We start from the raw sequence: 13432 nt of genomic DNA on the forward strand, positions 1-13432 counted from the left end.
CACGTTGGGCTCTGTGCTGACAGCTTGGAGCCTGGGCCTGCTTTGGATTCTGTGTCCTCCTGTCTCTCCGCCCTTCCCCAGCTTGCACTCTGTCTCTCCTTCAAAAGTAGATAAGGATTAAAAACAATTTTTTTAAAAAAATCACTCATCATACCAAGAACCAGAAAAATCTCAAACGAGAAGAGACAATAGATGCTAACACTGAGATGGCAGGTTTTAGAATTATCTGTTGGATTTTAAACCAGTCACCATAAAAATGCTCCAATAAGCAATTACGAACACATTTGAAACAAGTGAAAAAATAGAGGATCTCCAGAAAGGCGCACCTGGGTGGCTCAGCTGGTGAAGTGTCTGACTCTTGATATCGGTTCAGGTCGTGATCTTGTGGTGGTGGGATCGAGCCCTGAGTTGGGCTCTGTGCTGAGCGTGGAGCCTGCTTGTGAGTCTCTCTCCCCCTCTCTCTGCCCCTCCCCCACTCGATGGCACAGGCATGCATGCCCTCTCTTTCTCTCCAAATAAACTTAAAAAAAAGAGTATCTTAGCAAATACATAGAAAAGTCTCCTCAAATAAATAGTTTTAAGGGACCTAGTGGAAATTTTTGACCCGAGACATTAAAAAAAAAAAAAAAATTAAAAATTCAGTGGATGACCTCAGCAGCAGACTGGATGGGACAGAGGAAAGAATCCTTGAACTACAAAAAAAGAAGATGCAATGATCAGCATTAGGGCTGAAACAGGGGATGCTACTACAGATCCTGCAGGCATCAAAGTGATAATAAGGGAACGCTATGAGCAACTATACACAAGTAAATTTGACAACTTATGCAAAATAAACTGTTTGCTCAAAAAACACAACCTACCACATCTAGCCCAATATGAAACAGATAATTTGAATAGGTCTCTGTTAAGGAGGTTGACTTTGTAATTTTAAAACTCCCGAAAAAGAGGGGCACCTGGGTGGCTCAGTCGATTAAATGTCTGACTCATGATTTTGGCTCAGGTCACGATCTCACAGTTCATGAGTTCAAGCCCCATTGTCAGGCTTTGTGCTTTATCGGCATGGAGCCTGCTTGGAATTGTGTCTCCCTCTGTCTCTGCCCCTTCGCCACCCATGGTCTCTCTCTTTTTCTCTCTCTCTCTCTCAAAATAAACAAGTTAGAAAAAAAGGCTCTCCAAAAAGAAGTCTCCAGGCCCACGTAGTTTCACTGGAGAATTCTAATGTTTAAAGAAGAATTAACACCAGTTTTACACAATCTCTCCAGAAACTAGAAGAGAAGGAATTGGGGGTGTCTAGGTGGCTTAATTGGTTAAGCGTCTGACTCTTGGTTTCAGCTTAGGTCATGATCTCATGGTTGGAATTGAGCCCTGCATCATGCAATGTGCTGACAGCATGAAGCGTACTTGGGATTCTCTCTCCCTGCTTATCCATGCTCTCTCTCTCTCTCTCTCAAAAAAAAACACTTTAAAAAAGAAGGAATTGAAGCTAGTATCACTCTGATACCAAAACCAGACAAAGATAGTACAAAAAAGAAAACTGCAGGCCAATATACCCCATGAATATAAACATAAAAATTCTTATTTTTTTTATCCTTTCTTTTTCTTCCAAATTTTTATTTACATTCTAGTTAGTTAACATACAGTGCAATATTGGTTTCAGGAGTAGAATGCAGTGATTCATCACTTACATACAACACCCAGTGCTCATCATAACAAGTACCCTCCTTATTACCCATCACCCATCTAACCCACCCCCACCCATCTTCCTCGGTTTGTTCTCTATCTTTGAGTCTCTTCTAGTTTATCTTTCTCTCCACCTAAGTGTTCATTGATGAATGAATGGATAAAGAAGATGTGTGTGTGTGTGTGTGTGTGTGTGTGTGTGTGTGTGTATGTATATATACACACACATTGTGTATAGATATAGATATATACACACACACATTGTATATATACAATGTATATATACAATGTGTGTGTGTATATATAGATATAGATAGATACACACACTGTATATATACATTGTATATATGTATATATATATAAAAGCTCAGATCTCATAACATCATTGTCAACCCCCTACCCATTTATTCATGTATGTATGTATGTATGTATGTATTTTTTTTTTATTCATTGTTTTTAGACTAAGGACTCAAATTATTAAAATGGCTTTCAAAACCTTGTGTGGTCTGGCTCCATTCTCCTCTTTCTTTTTTTTTCTCTCTTAAACCAGGCCACACTAGTTATTTTTAGATCCCCAAACACAGTGTAGTCCTTTCTGCCACTGTTCCTTTGCATATGCTAGTCCTTCCTTCTGAAATCTTTTTCTCCTTTTCATTATTGATTAGCTCCTCCTCATTTTTCCGATCTCAGTCCAAAGGTTACTTTGGTCAGAATATTTCTTTATTTCTGATTTCCTGGTAGGTCCTTTTGGTATGCCATTTTGTAGAATTATCATCTTTTATGTGTGTCTTTCCCACTGAGTTGCATGGGTGCACTGTTGTGTTTTTGCTCACTGCTACATCCCCAGCTACTACCTGACACATAGAGGCATGCCAACAAGTGTTTGCCAAATGAGCAGATATATCCCTCTCCTTAACCTTCTCTTGCATCGTTTCTAAGAGTGGTCAATACTTTTTGTTTTCTCTTTACCTCTGTTATTATTGCCCATATTTTATCTTCTTTCTCTTTAATTCTGGACCCTTACAGTGATTTTACAATCAAACTTTCTTCTTCTAGTTTTTTCCCCTTCCTCTTCTTCACTAAATTATGTGATTTATCTGCTTAAAAGCCTTTTCCTTGGCCAAAAAGAAAAAAAAAAAAAGTATTCTTAGCACACTAAGCTCTCTTAGATTGACCCCGACTACCCAGGGGATACACACACATACTCCCTTTGTCCAGCAACACTCAGTCTAACTTGAGTTCAGTGACCAGGCATAAACTTTTCACATATTGTTCCTTTTGCTTGTATCTTTGAATTTTGGAGTTCTAAAGACTTGATTGCCATCTTACTGTAAGCCAGTATATCATCGTGTGAACAAGTTAAGTGAATTCTACCAGGCTAATGGACATTCTTCCTCCCAGGCTTCTTTTAAGGGAGTAAAATCAATTCCATTAAGAAAGATTACAATCTGTAGTGATACTCAGTTATGGCAAATATGAGGCAAAACAAGTATCAGGAGTATTTTTTAGCATAACTGTTAGATATAAATTACTATCTGTCAGTTCAAAAGTCCCATACCAACTAGTATTTCAAGTTATGTTCAACTGGGTATCACATGTATATATTGCTGAATTTCCACTCGTGAATGTTGTTTTCCATTTCTTAAGATTAATAGCGATTTTATCTAAGGGTGAAATAGAGGATTTTAATTTTTGTGAATTTTTTCCTATTTTTTGAGGCACGGAATGCCTTTCTGTCTTATCCTAGTAGTCCGTGCTCTGTTTCATGATATGTTGTATTGCTTCCCTATCTCATCACATTAAATTGGGATTTGAGGGCATAATAGAGATGTTTCACATTGGAAGGCCGCTTGACAAAGTTTAGTTGTGACCTTGCAGGGTATTTCTTAGAGAAGTCGCCAGACCTCATTCTGGTTTTCCTCTTTCTTTGTTCAGAAACTTAATCTTGTTTATCAAATTCAGGAAGACTAATTACTCAGACTAAAAGTGTACTGACATTTAAGCCAGAATAGCACTTTACTTAGGTTGAGAATTATAATCGTAGCACAGAATAGTCATTTCCTCTATTTTTTGCACAGCAGGAATTTTATGTGAAAAGCCAAATTATAATCAGAACATTTTTCATTGAACATAGATACAGATAGGAAATGTGACAGTACTAAAATTTGAGAGAAAAAAAATCGGCCTATGAAAACCAGGTTAGACATAGAACCTCAAAATAAAAATAAAATTACAACTCTACAAACTCTCCAAATCAACTAAACTTGTTTACTTTGTAAAAATTTGATGAAAATATTGATTTGTGATTTCTTCCTCAATGTTGTAGGATTATTTTACTTTTTCTTCAAATATTCCTTTAAAAGATTTAAATCACTCTGTAGATTTGGATTATAGTGGGCAGCATCCTTGTTGATAAATGGCATGATAGCTGATTCTCGCCCGGCAACCACACCCAGGGAGCTGTTCCCTGGCAACCGTGTTCCCTCCCTTCCCTGCCCTTTTTCCTCCCCTTCCCAGCCAAGCCACCACAGGAAACTTTCAGTAGGCACTGTGGCCCCATGACTTTATGTCTCTGATCTGACATTTTACCCTCTCCATTAGTCCTCTCAGTGTGGCGTGCTATAGTGGAGTGACTCTGAGATTGATTCCAGACTTTAAAATTACATAATTTGTAGAAAAACTGGGTAGAGTCGGGAGGCAGGGATGGACTATGAGGAGTGGAATTGGTTACAAAAGTGGTCTGCTTTTGAGAATAATTAGAAGTGTTGGAGATAATTCATTGTAACATTTTGGTTTGTATTTGTGATATTTATGCATTTAAATATGAGCAAAGCAAATTGGACTAAGTTATATTCTGCTAATTTTATGTTAGTCTCACTCCTTATGTAGCCATATGAATAACCTGTTTAAGTGTTTTCTCTGTTTTATGTGGAAAGTTTCTCAGCTATTATTTTCCTAGCTCTGAAATGTATCAATATTTTTTATACAGCTCTGAAAAATTGGCGTTGCTGGCAGGTGGTAGTCTGGAGATCAGTGATGTCACTGAGGATGATGCGGGGACTTACTTTTGTATAGCTGATAATGGAAATGAGACCGTTGAAGCTCAAGCAGAGCTTACAGTACAAGGTATGTAACCATTTCCTGTCTAAATAAATTCTGTGTACTGTATGGGTTTGCTAATTATTTAACATCAAAGTGAAAGAGGCAATATAGGATAGAGTTAACACCCTGAGCTTTAAGCCAGATTGCTTAGGTTCATACTATAGGAAATTTGCTTAACTTCTCTGGCCCTCATTTACCTCATCTGTAAAATGGAGATAATAAGAGCACTCACCCCATTGAGGTTGTTTTAAGGATTAAAAGAGTTCGTGTTTGTAAACCTCCTGGCCTATGTGACTAGAATATGATAAGAGCTCAGTTACTGGTATTATCTGTAGTACTAGCAGTAGTGTGGGGAATGCTGTGTTCTGGGACATCTGGAAGGTTCAGTTCACTCTTCTTGTCACAGAGACTTCTTGTACTCTGATCTAGAACCCTTTATCTCCTAAGTATTGGTGTCCCCTCCTTTTAGGAGAATAGATCACCCAGGACGGAATGCTCTGTGACTCTCAATGTAACATGGTCGTCTCTCCGATGATTTGATGATGTATTTCTTTCTGTTCAACTAATGTTGGTCATCACAGCATCTCCTCTAACAGGTTCTCTGATTTAGAAGTCAGAGAAAATGAACATGACATGTGCACATAATCTCTTCTTTATCCTATCTCCCTTGCCCTTCCTCCATATTGAAATGTACCCTCAGAGAAATATTTGCTCTCTCCTATGATTTGTCTATACCCTCATTTATCTTGTTTCTTTCTTTTTTTTTTTTTAATTTATTTATTTCTGAGACAGAGACAGAGCATGAGCAGGGGAGGGACAGAGAGAGAGGGAGACACAGAATCAGAAGCAGGCTCCAGGCTCTGAGCTGTCAGCACAGAGCCCGACGCGGGGCTCGAACTCACAAACCGTGAGATCATGACCTGAGCCGAAGTCGGTCGCTCAACCGACTGAGCCACCCAAGCGCCCCTCATTTATCTTGTTTCAAATAAAAATTTTTAAGGACTTTTCTAGTACTTTCAGGAAAATTTACCATTGTTTGGATATGTAGAGGTATGTATTGGTTCATGATATTCGTTATTACCTTGTCTCAAATTGTATCATATTTGATAAAATACTTCCTGATCTGTGGTTTGGGGTTGTCTCACATTTTTATTAAAGTTTCTCTTGGTACACTGGTGGGTTTTAGAGTAGGAATCACAATAGTCACATTTATACTCCCAGCAGTCATGAGAGGACTCAAATTTGTTTTGTTCTCATCCAACATGGGGTCAAACTCATGACCCCAAAATCAAGAGCCGCATGCTCTTCTGACTGAGCCAGTCACGCACCCCTCAAGTTTGTTTTTGATAGGAATTGGAGAATAGATTGCTTGGGATCTTATGCTGACAAAGGCACAGAATGTTTATGTTCTCTGTTGCTATTTGTGGGTGGATTCGTAATCTCTGAAAATCAAAAGAGCAATCCTTAGACTATAACTATTACAGTTATTTACATAACTTTTGCCTCAGTTGAGCTCAGCCATTGTTCTTGGCTAGGTGGAAGGTTGGCTATGACCAGTTGTAGAATGACCAATTTATTTCTTTACCTCTATGTGGGTGGGATCATACAAGTAGAATATTAGTGAACTCCATCTTATTTGGCCCCTGTGCCTCCCTTAGTAGATGTTTTCTCTTTTTGTTTTTACCATTAATCAGATTCTTAGCCTAACACTCTCTTCCATTTCCTACCTGTGCCTCAGTTTCCTCTACTGTGAAGTACCTTGTCGTTAACCTCACATTGTGAGGCATGGTGTTCACCATACATGTCAGTTCCATTTGTCCGTGTGGTTATTTTCTCCTTTTTAACTTTTATTCATTGTATGGAATCAAGTTAGGACTCTTCCTGTTAACTTAATTAACTATATTTTTTTAGTTATAATACATACATCTTACAGTTTATACCAAGTTCCATCTTATTATCTGTGCCTATAGAAAGTACCTTTTAAATGAGTACATTCTAGAAAACTGAGAAAAGAATAAGAGTGAGGAAACCTAGGTGTTAAAAATTGTCACAGACCTTCTCTAATCAAAACAGCATGGTATTGGCCCAAGAGAAGTCAACAAAAAGGAATAAAATCTAGCTGTTACAAGTGAATACAGAACTTAAAAATATTATCAAAGTGGGAATTCAGTTCAGAGGGAAAATCTTTTATTTACTAAAGGGTATTGGTATAATAGATTTTCAAGTAGGAGGCTATAAAATTGGATCTGTACTTCAGACCAAAGGTCAGAATGTGAAAAAGTGAAGATTATATGGGTTAATGTTTATATTATCTCTGCTGGAAAAGACCATCTCAGGAAAAACAGAAAATAGGATGTCAAGCAAAAACTGACACATTTTGACAATGTACACATTTTTAAAGAAGTTATGTAGAAGAGCCCCTGTAAATAAAGGCTAAATGCGAATGGTAAACTAGGAGAAAATAGTGTAACACATAACTGAGAAAGGGTCAGAATTCTGAAAATGCAGTTTTCAGAAAATGATTTTATTTTTAATTTTTTTTAATGTTTAAATGTTTATTTATTTTTGAGAGAGTGTGCGAGCAAGAGCAAGGGAGGGGCAGAGAGAGAGGAGACAGAATTCCAAGCGGACTCCACACTGTCAGCACAGAGCTCAGTGTGGGGCTTGAACCCACGAACCATGAGATCATGACTTGAGCTGAAATCAAGAGTTGGTCGCTTAACCGACTGAGTCACCCAGGTGCCCCTGAAAAATGGTTAAAAAAAAGAAAGAAAGAAAGAACCTAAGGAAAATTGGTAAAGAATATGAACAGGCAGTTCACAAAGAGGAGTTTATCAGCCTATTGCATTTCTTCATCAGCAGATAGGAAAAATTAAAAGATACCATTTTCCCCAATGATTATATTGGCAGAAATTGAAAAGATTTTGACCTCCACAGCATGTGGTGTGGTGTTCAGAGTTGAAAATTATTAGTGAAAGCATCTCAACAGTTACAGAATACTGTTGTACAGTAATACAAGCATTACCTCCTTGGTACTAGATAATTGTATTCCTCAATAAAATTTAAGATTGAATTAGCTTTTTGATACCCTTACTATAGGGAACAACCAAATTCATTTATTAACCACGCCTTATCAATTGTCCACCAGCTCTTTCTCTTCCTCCCCAGCCTCACTTGGAGAGGATGTATAAGGTTCTATGTCAGGTCACTTCACTTCTTGCCTACTATTGATAAAACATCCTGTATGCTAACTTCTCTTTTTCTACCATAGTTTCAGATCGGCTTGAGGCTAATAGTTGTCCTAATTCCTGACTCACAGAATCTTTGAGCATAAGAAAATGGTGGTGGTTTTATGCCACTATGTTTTGGGCTATGCAGCATTAGTAACTTGAGAAAGTTCATTATTATTTTTTAAAAGGCTAGAATCAAAGGAAAAGTATATCAGAGATAACCCAGAACTAAAAATTTTGGCCAAACCAAGTGTGGTGGTAAAATAACATATACCATTTGATGGAGAATTATTGGAAAAGATTAACCGAGAATTGAAAATAAGCATGATAAATATATTTCAGAAGATTAGAAAGATATTAGCAATATATTTGACATTGATAGGATACTGCAACAAACAAATGAGTAATTTTTTTTGTTTTTTTCTTGTGTGTGTGTTTTGTTTTTGTTTTTTAAAGATTTTGTTTTTAAGCAATCTCTACACCCATCGTGGGGCTCGAACTCACAACCCTGAAGTCAAGAGTCATATACTCTACTGACTGAGCCAGCCAGGTGCCCCTAAACTGTTTTTTTTTTAATAAGTGCCTGTGAAACAGTTACTAAAAATGCGCCACATATTGAGCATAGAATAAATCTTAACAAATTTTAGAGAATTGAAAGTCTATAGATTTGACTACTGTAGAATTAAGTTTGGAACTAATTACAAACAAAGTAACTTTAAAAAATGGTAACTTGAAGATCTGCTAGTGTTTGGGCTAAGTGAATCACTTTGAAATAATCCATGAGTCAGGAAAGAAATGATGAAAATAGAAAACAGTTTGATGAAACAGTGGAGGTGTGACCTATCAAAACTTATGGGATACTTACAAGACATTTATAACCTAAGTACAGGTATTAGGAGAGAAGACAGACTGAAAAATCAGTGACTTAAATATCCACCTCAAAAAGCTAAAAAAAAAAAAAAAAAAAAAAAAATAGCAAACTTAACCCAAAGGAAATAGAAGAAGGGAAGTAATGGCAAGAGCAAAATTAATAATATAGGAAAAACCATTCAAAATGGAGAGTTTCAACAAAGTCAAAACTTGGTTCCTTGTAAAGCATAAAAACACTGATAGACACCTGACAAGTCTTAAATACAAGTCTTGACAAAGGTCTTTATTTAGACCAAGAGTGTGCAAAACTACAGCTTACAAACCAGATCTGCCCAACTGCTTGTTTTTGTATAATAATAGCTAAAAATAGTTTATACAGTTTTAAATGGTTGAAACAGGATATTTAGTGATACATGAAAATTTTATGAAATATGATTTTATTGTCCATAAATAAAGTTTTATTTGGTATACAGTCACATTCATTTGCATACTGACTATGGCTGTTTTTAATGGATTTGAGTAGTTGTGACACAGACCACATCACCCACAGATTCTAAAATACTATCTGGTCCTTTTCAGAAAAAGTTTAAACTCTCCATGTATACTCTGTAAACTCTTACAGATCAACAAGGTAAACAGGTAAACAAAGACAGATAAACCAGTAAAAAATCAGCAAAAGACTTGAATGGCTACCTCACAGATCTTCAGGTGGTTATTAAACATTTGCAAAAGTGGTTTATTATCATTAGTTTTCTGATATATGCAAATAAAAGCTACAGTGAGATACTACTGTACTCCAGAGTGGTTAAAATTAAAGAGATTAACAACAGGAGGTGTTGGTAAGGATGAACACGCTGATGTAGTGTTATTAGGACTATGCGTTGATGTAATCATTTTAGAATACTGTTTGGCAGAATCTACTGAAATTGCACACAAACATATTTTACGATACGATGGTGGTATTCCTAGGAGTATACTTAACAGAAATGTATAAATATATGCATCAAAAAACACATGATAATATTCTCATCAGCTTTATTCACAGTAAATAAAAACTGGGAATAATTACAACATCCATCAACAGTAGAAAAGATAAGTAGTATTTTTAATCCTACAGTGGCATATTATCATTGACAGAGCACTGCTACATTCAGCAACATGGATAAATCTCACAAATACCATTGAAAGAAGGAAACAAGGCACAAAAGAACACATACTGTATGATTCTATTTATTTTTTATTTATTTATTTTTTTACATTTATTCATTTTTGAGAGACAGAGACAGAGCACAAGCGGGGGAGGGGCAGAGAGAGAGGGAGACACAGAATCTGAAGCAGGCGCCAGGCTCTGAGCTATCAGCACAGAGCCCGATGCAGGGCTCAAACTCACAAACTGTGAGATCATGACCTGAGCCAAAGTTGGATGCTGAGCCACCCAGGCGCCCCATTTTTACAAAGTTCAAAAATAGGCAAAACTAATCAGAAATTAGGATAGTGATTACTTTTGGACAAGGTAGTGACTGAATATGGGACAACAGGACCTCTGGTGTGTTCTGTTTCTCAATCTGGATGGTAATTAAAATAATTGAACGTGTACTGTTAATGTGTGTCACATGAGGTTTTCTCTTTTTTATGGTTTACAGATAAAAAGTCATTATGTACAGAAAAAGTTTGGAAAATTTTATTTTGAACTTTGTCCCATAACTGAAAGTATTTTCTTTTTCAAATGGGGTAACCAGTTTATGAGAAAGAGTTGGAGATTATATACATAAATATTTATATAGTTATTTCTATATATGGTCATACCTATCTGACTTCTGTTATTTTTTAAGAAGTTATAGCCGCAGGAAATGCCATAGTGAGTGTTAATGCAGAAAAAGGTTATAAGTTCATTATTCATCTGGTAAAAATTTCAGATGTATTTTTTTATCATTAACTCTTGGGATTTCTACACATGCTGTGACGTGAATTAGCCCATCGTGTATTTCCTGTCATCTCAGATTGCGGATAACACCCATTGGTCATGAGTTGTTTTTTTTTTTTTTTAAGAGGAATTTTTCCTTTTCTCTTACAACATTCATAACAGTCTGTGATACACATCTCCACTCCCTCCCCCATGCACAAAAGAAGAAAATTTTCCATTTGTATCCTTGTGAGATAAATTGATAAATTCTAAATTGGCCACCTCCTTGACTTTGTCAATACTCATAATAAATGTGTCACTGAAGTTTAAATTCTACCATCTTTCTCTGAAGTCAGAGGCTAATGTCATTCTACATTTACCCTTCTACTCTGCTCTCTATCCACATCAAGACATTGATCTCTCCTTTTCTGCCAGTCTGCTGCTTGATTTCATTTCCCTTTAGTTCATAATGAGTTACAATATTCTGCTCTCATTTATTAGAACTCTCAGTTCTCTTGGCTTAGGATAAAATAAACTCCTTGTGGCATATTTATAAAACATTACCAGACCTGGGGCACCTGAGTGGCTCATTCAGTTGAGCGTGCGACTCTTGATTTCAGCTCAGGTCATGATCCCAGGGTCACGGGATCGAGCCCGCATCAGGCTCTGCATTGGGTGTGGAGCCTGCTTGGGATTCTCTCTCTCCCTCTCCCCAAGTCTTTCTGTCTGTCTGTCCCTCTCTCTAAAAAAGAAGGGAAAAAAACAACCAGACCCTTCATATAAAGTCAATTTTTTCTTTTTTTTTTAATGTTTATTTATATTAGAGAGCATGTGCATGCATGCACAGGTGAGGGAGGGGCAGAGAGAGATGGAGATAGAATCTGAAGAGGCTCTAGGCTCTGAGCTGCCATCGCAGTGTTCAGCTTGGGGCTTGAACTCACGAGCCATGAGATCATGACTTGAGCCAAAGTCTGATGCTTAACAGACTGAGCCCCCCCAGGCGCCCCTAAAGTCAACTTTTTCATTGTTAACTGAGAGACACCAGAGAGTAGTTAAGAGCAATCTTTGGACCCAGCATGCTTGGATTCCAGTCTTATTTCTTTCGCTTACAGAAATGAGAACACGGGCAAGTTATGTAACTTACCTTTGTCTTAGTTTCTTTTATCAGTTCAGTAAGTGGTTACAAGGAATTGGTTAAATAAACTTCTGGCATTCTTCCACCTGAACCTGGGATGGAAATAGAGGTCATCTTTACCAAACTGCATATTGTTTCCTGAACATACTATATTTGCTAGCTCTATTCCCCTGTAGCCTCACACCCTCAGCTAAAATTTTCCGATAGTCCTTCAAGATTAGTTCTAATCTTAACCTTGCTATCTTTTCGCAACCATTCTCTTACCCTCAGGTAATTATTATGTCTCTCTCAGTAGTTCTCTTTTTACCAGTGTTTCTTACTGATTTGTTTGTATGCCTTTTCCCACTACTGTTAGACTGGGGTCCTTACCAAACAGGGACTGGTCTTAATAATGATTTATCATAATGGATTATCAGTAAATAATTGTATGAATGAATGAAACTTTGCATTGAAATTCTGAAATGGGAAAACTAGGATGAGTTCATGTTTGTGGTTACTTTATTACCCATGTTTTCCTTTGCACCTTGTTTTTTATAGACTTGTAGTGTAAAAAATTAGGATTAAAAAAAGTCTTCTAAGGACACCTGGGTGGCCTAGTCAGTTGAGCATCTCACTCTTGATCTCTGCTCAGGTTGTAATCTCACAGTCATGAGATTGAGCCCCACCTCCAGCTCAGCACTGACAGCATGGAGCTGCTTGGGAATCTTTCTCTCACTCTCCCTCTGCCTGCTCCTCTGCTCACACGCTTTCATGCTTGCTCTCTCTCTCTCTCTTTCTCAAAATAAAGAAATAAACCTAAAAAATCTTATAAAAGCTTATCCTGGAGAAAGATGAATCATTACCCTAATTTATATAATTGAGGCCATAATTGCCACGTTCATGTATATAATGTTTATAAACAGTGCTTTATTGTCTTTATTGCCATTCTTGACTTTTTGATGCCTTCCATAAGCCAACATAAAACTTGAAAGGACCAAAGCCAATAAAGATGAGCTTTCTTCCAAATGGCTGCTTAAAAACACTTATATTCCTGGGTGGCTCAGTTGGTTAAGTGTCTGACTCTTGATTTTGGCTCAGGTCATGATCTTGCAGTCTGTGGGTTTGAGCCCACAGTGCTGACAGTACGGAGCCTGCTTGGGATCTTTCTCTCTCTGCCCCTCCTCTGCATGCATGCACGGTCTCTCACTCTATCAAAATAAATAAACTTTAAGGGAAAAAAAATCCTTTATATTCCTTATTTGCTGTTGTAGTTCAAGACTGTGTGCATTGAATCCCTTCGTCTTTACTTCCAACCCCATGAGATGCTCCAGTACTTTGTCTTGATAACACTGCATTATCCTGCTTCTCCTTTTATTTGTCCATTCCTCTGCTTTTCTTTTATGGACATCTTTTCTTCACTTCAGTGTGCTCATTAAAATATTAGTGTTCTGCAAAGTTCTGTCTTTAACCTACGCCTCTTTGTACTGCTGGCTTCTGGTATAATTGACATCGCAATAACTGCCAAATTCCTAT

The 13432-nt window shown here is 37.2% G+C and overlaps 1 protein-coding gene across 5 annotated transcripts in view; it reads left to right on the top strand.

The window, feature by feature from the left end:
- Window positions 1-13432, top strand: part of NEO1 (neogenin 1) — a 236624-nt gene that overhangs the window by 90479 nt on the left and 132713 nt on the right. For all 5 annotated transcript variants that reach the window (XM_049613834.1, XM_049613836.1, XM_049613835.1 and 2 more), the window contains one exon: window positions 4670-4806. In XM_049613834.1, the coding sequence (XP_049469791.1) occupies window positions 4670-4806 (137 nt within the window). The remainder of the gene's footprint in view (window positions 1-4669; window positions 4807-13432) is intronic.

This window comes from Panthera uncia (assembly GCF_023721935.1).
Source record: "Panthera uncia isolate 11264 chromosome B3 unlocalized genomic scaffold, Puncia_PCG_1.0 HiC_scaffold_1, whole genome shotgun sequence".
Lineage (NCBI taxonomy): Eukaryota > Metazoa > Chordata > Mammalia > Carnivora > Felidae > Panthera > Panthera uncia.